An 18,047-nucleotide genomic window follows, 5' to 3' on the forward strand; every position below is an offset into this window, starting at 1 on the left:
CCTACGAGCCTGTCTTGGCATTACAGTGCATCCAACCCACCATGCGCGCAGTTATCCTCTCAGTCGTCTTTGGGCTCGGTGTCCTTGCCGACGCGCTCTATCGCGACTATCCTCACCTTATCATTCCGCTCGATGCCAAAGCGCCTGACAAGGCGTATGGGACTGTTCCGACATTCCACATCTCGAACGACGTTTGTGGTCTCCAATTTCGTCTGGCCATGTGTCGGCACTAACAGAGAGCAGAACTGGACCGCAGCAAATTGGGACGTGCCAAACAATAATGCCACCCGGTGCCAACTTGGCTTCACCATCAACACGGACGAGAACCGCGGCGCGCCCTGGTCTCTTTGGGGCGTCAACGATGATGAGGCATATCTCATCAATATTGTTGCGCTGGAAAACGACTCTATCAGTGCGCTGTCCTTCTCTTTCTCGCAACATTACCTGCATGCCTCGTTTATTTTTCTTATTGCTTACCAGCTAAATCTGCTTCCCACAGAACCAAACACTACATTCATCAGCCTACCGAAGTCCGGTGTTACCGTCGCCACACTTGCTGTAAAAAGTTCCGGCGATACCAATCTTACAATGGTGAAAGAACTCGTCTGCCAGAAAGGGCAGGTCGCATCGTTCTTGCTGCAGCCAGCGGACCCATTGAGGCAGTGGGACAGCGGATTATCGTGGTATGAATTGGATTATCCACACGGGATCACTTACGAAATGTATTTGCCGAACTTGTGGCCACCCGCATGAGGCGGTAGCATCGATTGAGGAGCCACCTATAATGATTTATGGCTGGATGAGGACACTCATTGAAGCGTTATCGCTTGTCCATTCTAGGACTTGCCTGGGAGCAAATGTTATCCTTTTAGTGGGCTTAGCATGAATGATATTGTTAAGTAGTGTGAGGCTATGCCAATCCGTGCAAACTGCTGGTTACAGAGCCATGCCCTGTTTTTCATCATGTAAGTGATGCATCCATCCTCTTCCATGCTTTGAAATCACGTATAGCACTCCTTCTACAGCTCACACGACGGTGCATATCAGGCATAATGTTGATCGCCACAACCAGGGCCAGCGCGGTTGATCTGATTGGCTCTCGAGGCCCTACCTGCGCTAGCGAAGATTTCCCAAATGGGAAATCATCACTAGCCGCGTCAACATTATAGTCAGAGGGCAGACAGTAGTGGGTTCATTTGTAATGTATTCTTGGGAACGGGCATGTATAAAGGACAAGCAGATTAGCAAGAAGGATTTGTTCTTGCAGAGAAATTTTGCAATCCGTCAATTTCGTGGAAGTAGATTCCAAGCCATCTTGCAATACACACCAGCGAAGAACCACGTAACAGCACCATGGCGACCCATCCCGCAGTCGTCACAGTCGGCATCAAGAAACGTCTAGAAGTCCACCAAGTACCCACCGTCAAGCCGCAAGGCGATGAAGTCCGCGTACGCGTCGAGTGGACGGCTTCGACGCCGCTTGATCTGCATCAAAATGATGGGGGTTTGCTTGTACGTCTGCCCATTCCACGCAAAATGCAGTTTTTCCTAACATGACGATCCCCAGGTAACCCACCCTCAGCGCCTCGGCGACGGCACCGCCGGCACAGTCGTCGAAGTCGGGCCCGATGTCACAAGATTGAACGTCGGCGACAAAGTCTTCGGCTTCACATGGCGGACTGCGCAAGAGAAGGCGCATCAGGAGTTTTGCACGACGAACGAGTGGCTGATGGCCAAGCTCCCTGACGGGTTTACGCTGCAAGAAGCCGTCACGCTGCCGAACAACTTTGTCACGGTGTTTCATGCGCTGACAACGGATCTGGGGATTGAGACACCATGGCCGAAGCCAGAGGGGTATGTACCGGAGGGTGCGGGGAGGGCGGTGTTGGTGTGGGGTGGGGCGAGTAGTGTAGGACTGTATGCGGTGCAGGTGTTGCGGTATTATGGGTGTGAGTGTTATCTTACCACTAGTGTCCTCTACGGCTGGGTGACTGATTCCACATTCAGACACAAATATCATCGCGGTAGCGTCCTCGAAGCACCACCCCAAGCTCAAGAGCCTGGGCGCGAAGCATGCCTTCGACTACAACGACCCGGACGTGGTGTCCCAAATCCTTGCCACCGTTGAGGCCACAGGAGGCATTTCCAAGGTCCTCGACTGTATTGGCAGCCAAAACGGCAGCATCGCACCCATCTCGCAGCTTGCACAGGCAGGCGCGAAAGTCGCCATCCTCCTCCCCGTCATCGTGCGCGACTCGAGCGAGACCGAAGACCCAGTGTACGAAATGGATGTACTGAAGGCGGCGGTATGGAAGGAGGGCGTGCAGGCGGTCGGCGTACGGACGCATTTTTATCTGCAAAATGACTTCTTCAAGAAGCATTTGCAGCCAGACATCATGTATACCATGTTAAAAGATGGCATTGTAGAGCCGAATTCGCAGAGGGTGATTGAGGGGGCGACGTTGTTAGAGAGGGCGCAAAGGGCGATGGATGCGTTGCGGAGGAAGGAAGCCAGTGGGGAGCGATTGGTGTGGAGGGTGGCTGATTAGGTGGGAGCGTTAGGAAGGAGGTGTTTTCCTGTTTTGAATTCTCGTTGTCAATGTTAGTGCATTCAAATTTGGTGTTACTCTCTGGAGATGGAGGTCTATCGAAATTGAGGATGTGCACGGTGGCCGATGGGCTATCGATCAAGTTTTTACTGTGAGGTCAGCTCAATCTTCTTACGCTGGGGACAGTACGTAGTCAAGATGGTATTTGTGAGCCTCGGCTTCTGAGTCTACCTTTAGTTTCAAAATCGTCCATGCAACGATTGGTTCTTGCCATTCCGTTTCCTACTGAGGTTGTGCGTTCATTCGACGACAGGGAATGTCCTGGATAACCACGAACCGCAGGCGAAACGATCGCCAACACGAGTTGCCGATGCATAAGTGTGACTGGCTACTGCATGGATGGATTGCAATGGCTTATGGTCAGACGATGAAGGGGCTCCCTCCCTTGACGACGCTGCACCGACGGGAACGATGGTGGCTTGGCGCCTCCTCGAATTATCGTCCCATCGGCCTCTGCACCTTCTCTCCATCTCCACCCTACGGAGTCCCATTGCAGCTCTCTGCCGTTCCCGCCCGTTGCTGGCGCATGTCGAACTCCTGTTATATGTCCTGCAATAAGATAGCCGCTTCCGTGGGGTCGCGCCACGTCAACCGAGCCCGCGCGATATTTCCGGACGCATGGCCCGCATGGCCTTCGATAAACATGAAACCGCCTGCATCCCACGAAAAGTTTCGAACCGGGTCCACGGCGGTTCGCTAAGATTGAGGAACTCGCTTGCATGCCGCGAGAAGGCTAGCAAATTTCCCGGACAGGGCGTGCCGCTGTGTTGGACGCGGCTCTTCCTGGCGCCTGCTCTGCCGCGTGCCGTGCGCGCGAACGAAGCGCTGGCGGGAGCCTGATTGGTGGTTTAATATATTCAAGCTCGAGGTCAAGCTTCGCGCATTGTTTGACTTCTTGCCTGAACCCCGTTCGTTTGCGAACGCCCCGTCACCGTGTGCACGAGAACCTCTCGAAGCGAAGCTTGAGAGGCTTCAGATGGATGTCCTGTTTCAAACGTTTGATGACACGACCCACCCAGGATGAACACGATGGGAATAGTGCCGCTGGTGCAGAGCTGGTATAGATACTCATGTTCCCCTCCCTCGTTGCTGCTTCTCATCCGCACTCCGGTCTACTTTGTCGCAGCAGCTTCTTTCCCTGGTCTGAGACCTCACATTCATTCTTTAGTCACTCATTCTTTCAGTCGCTCTTTCACACAGAAGCTAGGCTTCCGCATTCTCTCAACCACCAAACTCAGTCACTTTCAAACCTTCCAGTCAAGATGAAGTCCTACACTGCTGCTATCGGCCTTGCTGCCTTTGCCACCCAGGTTGCCGCCCACGGCTACCTCACCAGCCCCAAGCCTCGTATGCCCGGCGATGCGCTTGCAAAGGCCTGCGGTAGCCAGGTCTTCAACATGTGGAGCTCCGACATCAACGGCAACGTCCAGACTGCCCTCCAGACCGCCAGCAACCAGAACGACTACAACGAGGCTGCTTGCAACATCTGGTTGTGCAAGGGTATGAAATTTGAGGACAACAAGGCCAACGTCCAGTCATACACTGCTGGCGAGAAGGTCCCAATCACTTTCAACGTCGCTGCCCCCCACACTGGTGTTGCCAACATGTCGGTCATCGACACCAAGACCAACTCCATCATCGGCTCGCCGCTCATCACCTTTGACGACTACGCGTCCACCGCAACTGGCGTCACTGCCGAGGAGAAGAACTTCGACATCACCATCCCTTCCGACCTCGGCAGCAAGTGCGCTACCGCCGGTGACTGTGTCCTTCAGTTCTGGTGGGACGCCCGCTCCATCGATCAGACCTACGAGTCCTGCATTGACTTCACCGTCGGTGGCTCCGGCTCCGGCTCCGACTCTCCCAGCGCCCCAGCCAGCTCTGCCCCGGCTGCCACTGCCACTGCTCCGTCCAGCTCTACCCCGGCTGCTACCTCTGCCGCCGCCAGCGCTACCCCTTCAAAGGTCGAGAACGTGACTCCCAGTGCTACCTCTGCCGCCGCTGAAGTTCCGTCTCCTTCCGCCACCGGCTCTGCTGGCTCCGGCTCCACCCTCCCCGAGGAGTTCACGGTGCAGCAGTTCATCGCCTGGTTGAAGACCGAGACCGGCACTGCCTCCCAGAAGGCCCGCCGCCACGCCCGCGCCTTTTTCTAAGCGCGTCACGAATAGATTTTGAGGACCACTGAGTTGTGAAGATAGAGGGATTACGTTCTGCTGTAGATATATATTTATGAATATACTTGCCGCTTTATCACGGCACCGCCATTACATTTCGCCGCTGTCAAAGTGCCGTGTGCTATGCTAACTCGATGACCTGGAGTGGAACGCCAGCTGTGCGGAAGAACTCCACACTAGGACGATGTGCGTAGACCTTGCTTGGGTTCTTATCCGCGTCGTAGATCGTGAATTGTAGCTCGGGTCTTCATCGTCAACCTCTAGTCCCTCTCAGTCGAGCCGCAGGTCGGGAACCATGGCGAACCCATTCTCTACGCTTCTATACGCGGCGAACTCTAATTTCTTCCCGTTAGCGCCATTCACTTGTTTTAAATGGATTCTGACACTGGGATCCAGAGGTCCCACAAGATCCTATCCGTAGCTGAGCCCGTGGACATATCACTCTCCGTTGACGGCGAATACCCCGTCCTTCAATTACGTTACGACAATGGGGACTTCGCGGCCAGGCATGACGGCGATTACATCGTCGTCGAGTGAGGATCGTGGTGCGAGACCGGTGAGTCCGTTCTCGGTCATGATGATGCGATGTTCCTTGCGTGAACGACCGGCGGCGATGATGAAGCATTGCCAGTCAGAGTCTGTTTCTATTTCCCCAGACGTTTGGCCCAAGTTAACAACTCGTCTTTGCATACTAGTATCTGTAAGAGGAGTAGCGGGCGCCATCTACGTGACTTGAGCTGTTCCCATGGGTGAAGGCGTTGGTAAGGGTGTCGAAAGGTTCTTCATCGCCAACCTCGATGAGTCTTCCTTGAGATCCGTCGGAACATCGCCGCAAGCGTAGGGAGGCGGTGGTCCGCACGCCACATATCGAGTGTGGAATTGTATTCCTCCAGTAGTTGCGGCCCAAGAGCAGCTGAGAGCCTCAAGCGAATGGTACGTGGGCCTGTTCAAACGGCGTCTCTGCGACTATACGTGGAGAACTTGGTCTGGAGACGCTCTTTCTCGATTGATTTATCCCAGTGTGGTGACTACGATGGGTGCCCCGCGACTTGATCTGCATCTACACAGTCTCGTAAGAAGTCCAGTCGCCCGCTCTTTTCTACCATGTATAGGGCAGCATCGCGAAAGACATCTACCCCTAGCTTACCATAATCCACAGGCGTGCCTTCCGTGGTGATTCGCCACAACATCGACGGAAGTACTCCGTAGCTGCCGTATATCTTATCTCAAAGGTCGAGGCAGCCGCATCTGCTGATCTTACACATTACGAGCCGCAGTTGGGTGGTTCAGGTATGCTCAGATCTCTAACAATGGGGCACAAATGCTCAATTTCGCCTAGATCGCGAGCGGCAAGGACTCTGGCAGAATCCGTAAACTCTGTTACTGTGACCTGAAGATCCATTAAGAATATGAAGTAGTGTGCATCGGCGAAAGCACGCCACGTAATAACTCTGTTGTCGCAGTAAATGACGACGCGGTCGGATGCCAGCAAGGCTTCCTGGTGAAGCCACGATCGACTTAACCTGGGGCGTCTCCAGAGCGCGTAGAGACCGCGTGTATGATTCATATGCCATGAAGCGAGAGTATAAGAAGTCCAGCTTGGGGCATGCAACATCGTCCGGCAACGGATACTCCTACTTCCCAGCAATACAGTCAACTACAACGGTTCTTGAAGCCGTATTGAACAGAGCCAAAGTGTACAAGACATAGTCATCTAGTGGGCCAAGCCATACAAGCATTCGTCGAGCATCTTCGTAATTTTCGGTAAAACTCTCTCTTGTTGCGTACGCTCGCCGATATCTTGTTGGTTGATACAGACTCCGCCGATCCATAAGACTCTTTCTTCATCTAGGAAGCATAAGTTACTTAATGCTTCGGCGAGATTGGCAGTAATGCCCATGATGGCAGGCGCCGGTCCTTCTTCAATTTGGGTACCGCATGCGTTATTATAGGATCTCCCTAAATGTATGAAACCGCTTCGAACGTCGATACTAGCAACGTAAACCCGGCGCAGGACTGGAGAGTTGAGAGGGCCCGGAAGGGGCGTCAATAGGCGAATCTCGCGTCGCTCACCGCCTACTGGTGTATATTTATAGCGCGTCCCTACCACGATGTACCATACCCGTCATGATCACTTCTGCGCGTCCCGTTAAGCATATAGTATCGAGCCAGTGTGACTGAGGTAGGCCTTCAAACTCTCCGCCTTTCGCTGAGCCAAGACAGCTTCACAACATATGCACTAGTAATCATGAGCCGTAGTCAGACGATTTTTGGGTCGTGTAAGAATGGTGGACTCTGTGGTGTTGGGAAGGACGGAAAATATCTCAGGTGGTGTAAGGGCGCTAGATCCCGATATGGTCTCGCTGACAAAGGCGGTCTTGGCAGGGACACCGTCTTGTGGGCATACGAACATTGGAAGCTCTGTAACGATAACATTAAGAATTGCGACGATTCTCGTCGGAAGAATAGCATGAGTCCAAATTGGCCTGCGGCGTTGTAGATGCTTATTCTTTAGAGGCTTTTGATGGTCAGTTCATGCGCCGATTTGCCTGTCTTCAATTGTCTCTACAAGATCGGAGACTCATTCAATGCCTCGGTCCGTACCAGGCATCATTCGGCCCGACCTCCCAACTGAAGTGGATCTCTTCCCCCCGACGAGTACCGTCACACAGTACATGTGTTATAGGATCTTCAATAATGCGATAGTTCGGGCAAGGTGGCTGATCAAGGTATGAATATCTGACGTCCAAATTGTGGCAAGAGCAGTTGAGCCTCCACAATTTGCCCGTCATTTGCACACCATGCATGGCGATGTGTTGTGTATTTCTAAGCTCCCCACACATTGGCCCTCGTGGGCGACTTCGGCCGATTTTACTCTCTGGGGTTTGGTCGCAATGATAGGTAGCGTCGTCATTAGTATATTTCGTCATACACTGTGGACCCACTGCACATGCGCAAAAACATTTGTAAGGATTAAGTATATAACGTCCGGATGTTCCATTGTTGCAACATATTATAATTTCGACATTTACGGTAGCAATTGACACGACTCGCGATATATTTTAAGCTTTATATTAAAGATACCCTACGACATCATGGCTCCCCGCAGATATGAAGCAGAGAAGAAGGACCCGGCGCCTTTGGCAAAGCCGCTGCACTTCGAGTTTTCCAATGTCACCGCACAAAATCGATTCCTCAAGGGCGCTATGACCGAGCGTCTCTCATCATGGGACCCGAAGAACCTAGAAGCCCGCGGTGTACCGTCCAAGAACCTCATCAACGTATACCGAAGATGGGGAGAGGGCGAGTTTGGCGTTATCCTCACCGGAAACATCATGATTGAGTACGACCACCTGGAGGCGGCAGGAAACCCGATCATCCCTCGCGGCGCACCTTACGAGGGTGAGCGGTTTGAGGGTTTCAAGGAGCTTGCTGCCGAGTCGAAGAAGCATGGCTCGCTGATCATAGGACAAGTCTCTCACCCCGGCCGTCAAGTGGCGGACAACATCCAGAAGAGCCCCATCTCTGCTTCCGACGTCCAGCTCGAGGGCAACGTGATGGGCATGACGTTCGCAAAGCCGCGGGCAGCGACTGATGAGGACATCAAGAACGTGATTGAGGGCTTCGCGCACGCTGCGGAGTATTTGGAAAAGGCCGGATATGATGGTATCCAACTGCACGGCGCTCACGGCTACCTCCTCGCCCAGTTCCTGTCGCCTACCACCAATCGTCGCACTGACAAGTACGGTGGATCGCTAGAGAATCGCGCGCGGATTATCAATGAGATTGGGCAGGAAGTGCGCAAACGGACGTCGTCCAAGTTCGTGCTCGGCATCAAGCTTAACTCTGTTGAGTTCCAAGATAAGGGTTTCGACACGGAAGAGGCGGGCACCCTGTGCAAGCTCCTCGAAGACAATCAGTTCGACTTCGTTGAGCTTTCAGGTGGCACTTACGAGTCTCTTGCATTCGTGCACAAGAGGGAGTCGACGAAGAAGCGGGAATCTTTCTTCCTCGAGTTCGCTGAGAAAATAACACCCTCATTGACGAAGACAAAGACCTACGTCACAGGTGGGTTCAAGAGCGCAGCTGCTATGATCGACGCCTTGAACACTGTGGATGGTGTTGGCCTTGCACGCCCAGTCTGCCTTGAGCCCGAGCTGCCGAAGGACATCATCAGCGGCAAGGTCCACGCAGCCATCAACCAGCTCACAGACGACAACGACTTCGGCGCGACGAACGTTGCTGCCGGAACCCAAATTCGCCAGCTCGGAAAGGATCAGCAACCGATCGATCTGAGCGACGAGAAGAACCTGGAGGCGTTCCAGAAAGATGTGGGTACCTGGCTGCAGGGTTTTGCGGAAGACAAGGACAACAGGAAGTACGGTTACGTGGACATCAACAGCGTAGAAGCGGTCCCTTATGGTAGCGCTGCGCCCGCTTCTTAGGGCGTGAAATTAAGCTACTGTAATTATGTGGGTATCGATAATATACAAGACAATAGATTAGAATGCGGAATAAACACTGCCACTACACCTGGTCCGTCACGATTTCGAATCGATTTTTATGCAGCGGCGTCTCGTCACCAAAAGTGCTCCGCGGGAGCTCACCCGAGCTCTTGGAGCTACGCTTGGAGCTGGAGTCCTTGACAGGAACCTCTTCGCTAATGACGTGGAAGTCGGTCCGGAAATGTATGCCGCCAAAGTCCTCATCCGAGCCGGCCTTCTGGTGGCCGGATGTAACGCCCGTCGCCGACGCCAAGTGGAACGATCGCTGCGGGTTCGTGGAAAATCGCGGATTCACATTGGACTGCGACTTGTCTGGCGCAGAAGAGGACTGGCCGAAGTCGTGGAGGACCATGTCGTTCTCGGATTGGCCTCTCGCGAGGCGCACGACGAGGGAAGCCATAGTCATCTCAATGTTGAGTTTGACCATGTAGGTCACAGGGTGGAACTGTATGTATACGATCTGGTTCTTTAAGAACATGAGACCGATCAACATGCCCTGTGTAGTGTCAATTAAACCTCCTGAACGACTTGTATTTCGCAAACTTACGTCCATCGCAATTGAAAGAACCATGAGCCGCGCGTTGAATTTGATCAGTGGTGCATATTTGACAAGGCCGTGTTGCTGGATGAGACGTTCCTTAACGATCTTCAGGAAGTACCAGTTGAGTCCAGCGTCCACGATCAATATAAGAACCTTGGAAATCTTATCCCAAACCTCGTTGATAGTGACGAAGGCTTGTGACGGAGGAGGATTCAAATGTGCCGGGATCCATATAACCATCACCAAAATGTTGATGGTAGTGATGATAAAAACGGTGCCCCATTTGATCCTCCAGATCGTGCGTCGATGCTCCGCAATGAGCGCGATTCGATTGATGATGATCTGCATGAGCAGTTGGATCTCGAACACCCAACATAGTAAGATGAAGAACAGTGTTGGAACCCTGTGTGTTATCAGCCCCTGCTTGATCATTTTTAAGGTTAACACTCACGTTGGCCCAATGTACCCATCTAAGAACACCCATCCTATGATCGCGATGACCACGTTGGCAATGATCTCGCCCCAAAGCATGTAAATGTACGCGCTACGCAAGGGATTCTTGTTGCGAATGGTCTGCTTGATGGCCTCCCATACAGTCAAAAACCCGAAGCCGATGGTGAAGCCAGCAGCCAGCGCGGCGAGCTGCGTGTCGGATTTGGTTGTGGCCATTGTTGTCGTCCGAACACACTGCTGTCCTGATATTAAAAAGTAAGGCAAGCGAAGGAAACAAGGAGTGGTCTGGTTATCTAGTAGGGGCTGCACCCTGTGCGTCTGATATTTGAAAGACAATCATCGATACGAACCAATCACGGCTTTTCTTCCCTAATGCAAGTGCCGGACTCTCTGTGGCACTCTAAGCTGAAGTTTCTTGACTCAAGGGAAATGGGAGACTAGCTAGCCCTGGTGCCTCAACGTTTAGTCTCCGCATCTCTCCACTGTGCCACGTGCAGGTCTGTGACAGATTGTCCTGCGCAAACGCTAGTCGACCAGTTTCTACGAGCATAAAGTCTAGAATGTGACGGCGTTTGGCTAGGACATCACTCACTTTCCAACCGAGGCCAACTTACCAAACCTTATGCAGATGGAACTACAGAAGGGGCTGGTAAGCATGATGGCTGCATCAGATGTGGGAACCTGCTCCCGCTGTTGCGTGTTGCTTCAGCTTGATACAATGCCTGTGTCTATCATCTGTTACACCAGGCTCACTAGACACTCTTCTGCGGAGCGCGAACCTTTTCTTGAAGAGCTGCATGAAAGATCGCCAATTAACTCCCGCCCGCGGCCTGTGCGCTTTTCCAGACAGAGTTGCGTGACCGAGAAAGAGTCGCCGAGTGCTGGCCGAGCTACGGCGAAACCGACCCGCCTCCAGGTATGCGAACGCTAACTGACGAGACTTCAAAAGTATATGCGGGGACCGCATACCACGCACGCATTTAGACCTCGCAGATCACAATGCTCTTCGTAAACACGATTGCTGCGATGGACATATCACGTACTACCCTTGCAGGTGATGAGATGCTGATCACCTCTCGCCCTCAACGGCGCTCTCCACATTTGCCGCCACACAACACCAACGCAGGGGCTTCCCCACCACGCGGTTTTAACGTCACGATTTCTGTTCGAAGCCGCGCTGCCCCGCTCCCGGCATGTCGGCATGGCACCTGTCATCGCAAGGCACTGAACGAATACGAGCCGTCGAAAGTATCTCGGTTGCCAGGGCTCTGCAATTTCATACCGAGTGGCGTTCAGCCACTCCATTCGCTTTCATTTAGATGCCCATTACTCAAAAGCAGTTTTGGCGAGCTCGCCTACTAGTGTGCTGTCAGATAGCGTGGCCCTGTAGTTTAATCGTACGTAAAGTGTAACGAGCTTCTGGATGATTTATCTAGTTTCAAAGACGCCATAGTGAGGAGGCAAATGCTCGACAGCTAGCGACGCGTACACAGGAGGCATAACATATTTGAGATGTCGAGACTGAACCATCGGCGCTCGCCGATGCTGATAACCCCTAGTCTCTGCCTGTTTCAAAAGTAGTGGAGCAGAAGCTTGCGCTCGGAAGGGTTTTGCCGCTTGAGTCTTCTTTACAAGTGAATCGTGATGGAAAACTCTTGCAAGGCATGGGCTTTTGCGTTCTTTTCCGAGTATCGGTTCCTGGGTTTCACATGGATTAACCCTTGAAGACTGACAGACGATCGACGTTTATCGATACGAACCGGAGGCGTGCTCCGGTGATAAGTCTGTGCGCCTGCATGACTGGGGGTCCCCCAAACTCAAAAAGGAGACGTGTCCTGCCAAGGGGAAACATCTGACTCTATGATCGTCCTGATGAAGTCCGCCTTAGCACACACATATGGTAGTACTCACGGTGTACGCTTTATTAGAGAATGGTAATCTCAATCTTGTTTAGCCCAGCTATTTTGCCCTGAAGAGAAGTAGTTCGAACTCAAAAGGGTAGGGAAAATGTACGGAGGAGATCACTTGCCGTATTCAGGGTGCGGTGGTACGATGGAGTATTGCTCTGTAAACGTCAAGCTCTGCACGTCCCTGACAACTTCTCGTGGTCATGCTTCCGTGATGCAAAATTCACATCAAGAGCGCTGATATCCGATGCGAAAGGCGAGTTATGCGGTGCCATGTTAATCGCGATGCTATCAAGTATACTCTGTTGTCGCATACCGTCAACGAAAACTCGTTCGCTGGTGCTAGTGACCCACCGAAAACAGGTCCACATCCATATAAGCCTCGGAAAATCATGTTGTGCATTGTGCAGACTAAAAGGCCTAGTTGATGGGTTATCTACATCCGCTCAAGGTTGTGCTGTACTTTACAATGCCACATTCGTCTTGCTCTCTTTCCACATATGTGCTCTCAATGCCAAATATCCCGAGGCCTTAAAAGCTGGAGCAAGGAGCACAGACCATGAAAAGGGTGTGTTGAAGAACTGGCGAAAATACGGAGTTTGCAACAACCTGCCAAGGCGCCAGTGAGCCACGTGGTATACCGTCCAACAGGCTCTGCGAACGCTATTCCCCTTCGTAACTAGATAACATCCACAAATACTCGTGTCTCGCCTTCCCATAATCCAATATAAGACAAAGAAAGTTCAGGATTGATCCCCTTTGGACAACTGACAAATAGAAGAATTCGATTAACCTCACCGCGCTTGTGCGTAAGTCTCTATCATGAATAAGCGCAAAGAATTATTTACATATGTATGACATCTTATACAATAGAGCAGGATTGCTTAACGATGCCAGCCATACCAGGCCCGCCACTGAAGCAAGCCAGCAGCGCCCCACTAAAAGGGAAGAGCAAGCTTGGCAAATTCCATCACAGCTCTTCCGTGCACACCGCCGTGTCTACATTGTATCTCTTATGAATGGTGACAACTTCCGTGTATGTTGCATCTTCGTACTCGGAAGGTGCATCATCTCTCGCCTTCTGACAAGCTTGACCGCAAGTATCCGGTTTGCCTCTGTATACCTGAATCCTTCGTGGACACACGAACACTCTCTTTGTCCTTGGAATGGCCTGTCGCTCGATATTGATAGCTGCAGGCAATGTGATAATGTGCTGAGACGGATAGCTGTTCGGGTATTCATCCAAGCGTTGGACACACACAACGGATTCTTGGGTGACAGCCTGTAGGTACTTCTTCTCCACTATCCATCTCCAGCTTCCCAATCTTGAAGAGTCTTGACGCATCCTCCAATCTGTTGTAAAGGTCATAGCCAAATGCGTTTGCTTCCATCCAGAAGAGGGGGTATATTGACGGTCGACGCAGGTAGCGTAGGACATGTTCAAAGATGTTCGGGTCTATGTCTACGAAGACAGACTCATCTTCCTCTTTTAGCCACCCCTGATCGAAATAAGGTTTGAAGTAGTGGGCATATGCCAATGTAAATGTGTGCACGCGAAAGACGCGCCCACCAACGTTGAGTGTGAGGACCGGTGAATCGCAAGTATCTGTTATGGTGCTTGTATTCTTGATGGAGTTCACTTAAGTCATCGATAACTCAATTGAAATGCCCCCTTCTTTCTTTGGAGAATCCATGGTGGAGTCTCGTAGTCAAATACAATTACTGGATCTAGGGTTTCGAGAGGTGGCGATCCGATTAAGTTGTGCCTCTCGCAGAGTTAAATTGTTACCATGGGAAGTATCTTTAAGCTCGTGAGAAAAGTTCCACCTATTTAGCATCTTGGGAAATTTGGTCCACTACGATTTGCATGATTGCCTGATAAGACATCTGAAACTCGTTGTGGACAGACGGATTAAACAATCACATATTTAAGGCACGCCTTTACCAAAGGGTTGCACATACCATGGAACTCTGGAACATGCACACAATCGCACGTCATTCCACAATTATTTGCTATAGATTGGTCAGTGATGAGAATGGTCATTTTTGTTGTGTTCTAGCAACCAAACGTTCGACTTTTCTTCCGAACGAGTCATGCCTAGTCTGAAACCAATTCTTGTCCATAGATGATATTGTAGAAGTTTTAGCTATTCCCAGAGGCCAAGTCACAGCCCTAATTAGCTGACCAAGTTTTTGATTTCTTTGTACCTACAATCGTCAGCAAGAGCCCACACGGGTCCAAATGCTTATGCGTAAGCATGCTCCATTGGGCAGTGCTCCTCACATAGTGCTCGAGATGTCATTTCATTGATGAGGGCTATACGATCACTCTCAGCCATCTGTTTGAGAGTGTCCCAGTCAAACTCATCACACAACTCACGTATAATTCTTTGCACACTGAGGTGCTTGTCGTCGAAAGCACCTTGAAGACTCTCCCCTCGACCCTCATCGTCACATATATACCATAACCTGTCCCTTATCATGGCTTTATATTCCTCAAACGACAGGAACCATCGTTCCATTCCATATCCATACTGCCCAATGGTGAAATCTACGATATATTCCCCACCGTTTCCAGGCAGCGTGATATGGAACGCCGAGTGTGCGGGATCTGGGACGTCAGCGCCAGCATCAGCTTGGCGGAACACGAAGACGGGAGCGATTACTGCATGGAACCATTGCACGCGCGTCCCCGGGAGACTTGAGGAGAGTTGCTTTCGAAGCGAAGGCAAGAAGGTCTGGACCGCAAAATCGCACTCGTTCCAAACTATCAGCCCGGACTTCACAGACTCTGGCACGTCAGCCTGACATGCGTGCTTGCCCGCCACAGGCTCGCCGTCGTAATCCCAAGTTGGTTTGAAGACTACGAACGGAGGATTCGCCACGTGCTCAACTTGATGGTCTGGTTCCGGCTGCGCAACAAGCTCAACGGAAACAATTGGGTAAGAGGATACATTCTCCTCGTAGGCTCGGAAGATCGATTGGTGAATCGAGGCAATTTGCTCGACAACGCGGACGGCTAGTGTCGCCATTTCGAATTTTTCTGTAGCCGGCTACAAATCGTGGAAGGTGTATAGAACGGTTCTCCAGAAAGCGCTTTTGGCGCTTTTAAGGCTCCGATTCTCAGCAGGATCACAATGTCAATTCTGCTCACATTGTGTTCATTGCCTGAGAAGAATGTGCAACTGTTCAATTAAACTCTGAACAATGAGTGCTCACGATGCAGGATGAATGAATAGTTACTGCAGAGGCTAGCAAAACCCATTGTAGCAGGGCACATATGCAGTATGATTGAAGTTGGATTGTTGGGATTTCTAGCTTGAAGCACTCGCAGAAGATGCCTTAGTCTGCAAGATACCTAGCACAGGTATGGCATCCCAGTATCAAGCAAGGCATCTCCCGTGAGAGGTACCTACCATAGGTATTGCTTAGTTATGGAGCCGACGAAGAATTTGCAAGGGGGAATAGACGTGCAGATTGTGGCATTTCTTCTTCAACAAGATGTATTTGTCAAAGTTAGTCTAGAGGGCCTCGGATGTCCTTGTTTGGGCGAGTGCCCAGTCGCCTCGCGGGAGAGAAGTCGCCGTGGCCCCATTTACTAGCACGCAGTCCACGTGCATTTCTGCGGTACCCAAATCTCCTACAGGCTTCATTGACATTTAATGTTTCTTGTCATTGCATTGCAGCTGTTCACCGTCAATTCTCTAAAATATTTCCTCTTCATGTGGTTACCACAGAATGCGCCCAAGTCATGACGTCATACAGCGCGACGGAGGAAAGACCTCTAGATTTCCGTAGCAAGAGCTTCGATATTGCGAACCGGGGCTCCATTTTGGTTGTAACTCCTCGATAACAGCTCTGATATTCCAGTCCTTTCAGAATGTCGCGAAATACCTACACCGCCTTCCAACGACATCTCCTGTTCTTCTCGACACCCACGAACCCACCGCGGGTGACGATTCTTTCTGGAATGCGAGCTGCCGCATCTCTAGGTCTCGACTTTCCTGTTTGCGTCCTCCTTGGTGTCTCACTACGCATAATGTACGCGCCATTTCCGAACGTCTTCTCGCCCATCAACGTTGAACGGATACCACGATCGAAACACCGCGCCGAACTTAGCGATGCGAGACTTGACCAACAAGAATATACATGCTATGATTTGCTCAGAATTCTTCCATGGTATCCAAACAAGGGGCTTTCTAAAGCACAAGATCGACCAAGGTCACATTGTCAGTTTTTGGGCGATGCCAGCGAGCACCAAGACGCATACGGTAAGCCGTGACGACGTTGAGCGGTTTCAGCGCGGTGGCTGGGCAGATAAGATTGCGGAGAGGAGACGTGAAAGAGATGACGTGTTGCCGCTGTGGAGGGGCGGACCTATCATCGTGAATTGGCATAGCTGGGCGATAAGGAAGGTCTTGGGAGTGAGGGTTTACGAAGAGAATCCGAATAGATGAGGAAGCGCATGGACTGGCCCTTTACCGTGGTTACCAGCTTTCAGTGCTGGGATTTGCACTCATAGATTCGGAGTATTGGGGCAACATGTAGGCGATGTGGAGCCTAGACTTTGAGGATGACATACGTTTGAGTACAACCATCTGGCCAACATCTCCAAAGATGAGTCGTAGTAGCAATTTGGCTGCGACAATGCGGGAGTAGCCGGTGTCCTCCAATGACCACGCTCAGATCTTCAGATTTGAAAAAGCAAATGAAAAGAAATTTGAAAACTCAACTATAGATAGAAGTCAATGACAACCGTGAGCATCGATATCTCAAGTTTCACAAGACAAGCGGTCTCAGCACCTTAGTGGACCTCAATGCTTGCCTTTCCACTACTATTGTTTCCTTCCGTGGCCATTACCATGTAGTTTTGCGTCCCCGTCTTCAATCCCGCTTCCTTCCAAGCGGCGAAATGATTGCCGACCGTCACAACACCTTCACTCCTCTTATCCTGTCTCACGCTGAATATCTGTCTGAACGTCGCAGTTCCTATGATTGATGGTTTGTCGACTCGCATCTTGGTCCGCACAGAGTACAGACTACCATCTGAGGTCAAGTTGGTGACGACTTCACCCTCAGGGGGCGCAGCGGGCTCGTGGTCCGGGTGATAGTTCTCGACGATGTAGTATTCGACCAGTGGGTTGGTTGTCCATCCATACACAGTCAGGTAGGCGTAGCCGTTCGGTTCGAAGGAACCTGTCCAGTTCACGACCCTGTACTAACTTAGTTACGGACTTGTAATGCTCTAAACCAGAGGGGAGTTGATAGATAAGTGGGCCCAGCCTACTTGGAAGTCGAACCAGGGTTCCAACCCTTTCCTCCTACGAAATTTCCGGTGCCATTCCAGGTAACAGAGTACGCGCCTTCTGGAAGATTTTTGTACTTTACACTTGCCGCGGTATCGGTCCAGAAAGAATTGAACCAATTTGCACGTGGTCGCGGAGACTGGATGGCGTGAGATGCTGCAGCCGCTCCTTGCCAACTCTGGAGTATCAATAAAAAGATGAATGCAGAAGCTTGACACATTCTGAAGAAAAATGGCCAATATCGGGCATTTAGTGCAAGGAAAGGCCAGACTTTGGTCAGCTGTCGCACATCTTTATGCAAGAGCAAACTTATGCCGGTTGTCTAATTGCCGGCATTTTGTGGGGTACCCCACAATTCCCTTCAGCAATACGAGAATGGCCAAGGATAGCATATCCTATCAGAGAGTTGTAGATATTATTTGACAAGAGTGGCAATTGCGCGACGTTGTCGATTGGTGCGTGATCCTTGTATGCGGAGGCTGGACAGCCTAAATCAGGCGATGCAACGATCATGAGGGAATTGCGCGTGCTCAAAATATGTTGCAATCAGTT

The 18,047-nt window shown here is 51.2% G+C and overlaps 8 protein-coding genes across 8 annotated transcripts; 5 read left to right on the forward strand and 3 right to left on the reverse strand.

The window, feature by feature from the left end:
- Positions 1-41: 41 nt before the first annotated feature.
- Positions 42-1,087, forward strand: CC84DRAFT_1174006 (uncharacterized protein; the record flags this gene model as incomplete). Its single annotated transcript, XM_018180069.1, has 5 exons — positions 42-191; positions 244-412; positions 500-683; positions 904-965; positions 1,026-1,087. 5 exons carry the CDS (start codon positions 42-44, stop codon positions 1,085-1,087), a joined length of 627 nt encoding a protein of 208 aa, XP_018038912.1.
- On the forward strand, positions 1,054-2,707 carry CC84DRAFT_582210 (GroES-like protein). Its single transcript, XM_018186763.1, has 3 exons — positions 1,054-1,512; positions 1,568-1,949; positions 2,008-2,707. Exons 1-3 carry the CDS (start codon positions 1,354-1,356, stop codon positions 2,547-2,549), a joined length of 1,083 nt encoding a protein of 360 aa, XP_018038913.1. The 5' UTR covers positions 1,054-1,353; the 3' UTR covers positions 2,550-2,707.
- Positions 2,708-3,898: 1,191 nt separating this feature from the next.
- Positions 3,899-4,510, forward strand: CC84DRAFT_1047736 (uncharacterized protein; the record flags this gene model as incomplete). Its single annotated transcript, XM_018173431.1, has 1 exon — positions 3,899-4,510. A coding segment is annotated over one exon (612 nt), but the record flags the coding sequence as incomplete, so codon positions are not given.
- Positions 4,511-7,757: 3,247 nt separating this feature from the next.
- CC84DRAFT_1162483 (FMN-linked oxidoreductase) lies at positions 7,758-9,727 on the forward strand. Its single transcript, XM_018178004.1, has one exon. The coding sequence runs from the start codon at positions 7,879-7,881 to the stop codon at positions 9,226-9,228; it is 1,350 nt and encodes a 449-aa protein (XP_018038915.1). The 5' UTR covers positions 7,758-7,878; the 3' UTR covers positions 9,229-9,727.
- On the reverse strand, positions 9,641-10,498 carry CC84DRAFT_1075561 (uncharacterized protein; the record flags this gene model as incomplete). Its single annotated transcript, XM_018173714.1, has 3 exons — positions 9,641-9,784; positions 9,836-10,232; positions 10,281-10,498. Coding segments are annotated over 3 exons (759 nt in total), but the record flags the coding sequence as incomplete, so codon positions are not given.
- Positions 10,499-14,340: 3,842 nt separating this feature from the next.
- On the reverse strand, positions 14,341-15,406 carry CC84DRAFT_1257395 (uncharacterized protein). Its single transcript, XM_018184727.1, has one exon. It carries the CDS (start codon positions 15,219-15,221, stop codon positions 14,436-14,438), a length of 786 nt encoding a protein of 261 aa, XP_018038917.1. The 5' UTR covers positions 15,222-15,406; the 3' UTR covers positions 14,341-14,435.
- A 663-nt stretch (positions 15,407-16,069) lies between these two features.
- CC84DRAFT_1185379 (uncharacterized protein) lies at positions 16,070-16,646 on the forward strand (the record flags this gene model as incomplete). Its single annotated transcript, XM_018180800.1, has 2 exons — positions 16,070-16,368; positions 16,424-16,646. The coding sequence occupies 2 exons, from the start codon at positions 16,070-16,072 to the stop codon at positions 16,644-16,646; spliced, it is 522 nt and encodes a 173-aa protein (XP_018038918.1).
- A 342-nt stretch (positions 16,647-16,988) lies between these two features.
- CC84DRAFT_1141383 (glycoside hydrolase) lies at positions 16,989-17,715 on the reverse strand (the record flags this gene model as incomplete). Its single annotated transcript, XM_018176324.1, has 2 exons — positions 16,989-17,402; positions 17,477-17,715. 2 exons carry the CDS (start codon positions 17,713-17,715, stop codon positions 16,994-16,996), a joined length of 648 nt encoding a protein of 215 aa, XP_018038919.1. The 3' UTR covers positions 16,989-16,993.
- Between the last annotated feature and the right edge of the window lie 332 nt (positions 17,716-18,047).

The sequence above is a fragment of the Paraphaeosphaeria sporulosa genome (genome assembly GCF_001642045.1).
Source record: "Paraphaeosphaeria sporulosa strain AP3s5-JAC2a unplaced genomic scaffold CC84scaffold_3, whole genome shotgun sequence".
Classification (NCBI taxonomy): domain Eukaryota; kingdom Fungi; phylum Ascomycota; class Dothideomycetes; order Pleosporales; family Didymosphaeriaceae; genus Paraphaeosphaeria; species Paraphaeosphaeria sporulosa.

Excerpts from the sequence above, each read along its gene's own strand:
- CC84DRAFT_1162483 (XM_018178004.1), top strand. The coding sequence starts at position 7,879 with ATGGCTCCCCGCAGATATGAAGCAGAGAAGAAGGACCCGGCGCCTTTG.
- CC84DRAFT_582210 (XM_018186763.1), top strand. The coding sequence starts at position 1,354 with ATGGCGACCCATCCCGCAGTCGTCACAGTCGGCATCAAGAAACGTCTA. Across the intron at positions 1,513-1,567 it reads AAAATGATGGGGGTTTGCTT|GTAACCCACCCTCAGCGCCT; the intron begins GTACGTCTGCCC and ends GACGATCCCCAG. Across the intron at positions 1,950-2,007 it reads GGTGTTGCGGTATTATGGGT|ACACAAATATCATCGCGGTA; the intron begins GTGAGTGTTATC and ends TTCCACATTCAG.
- CC84DRAFT_1257395 (XM_018184727.1), bottom strand. The coding sequence starts at position 15,221 with ATGGCGACACTAGCCGTCCGCGTTGTCGAGCAAATTGCCTCGATTCAC.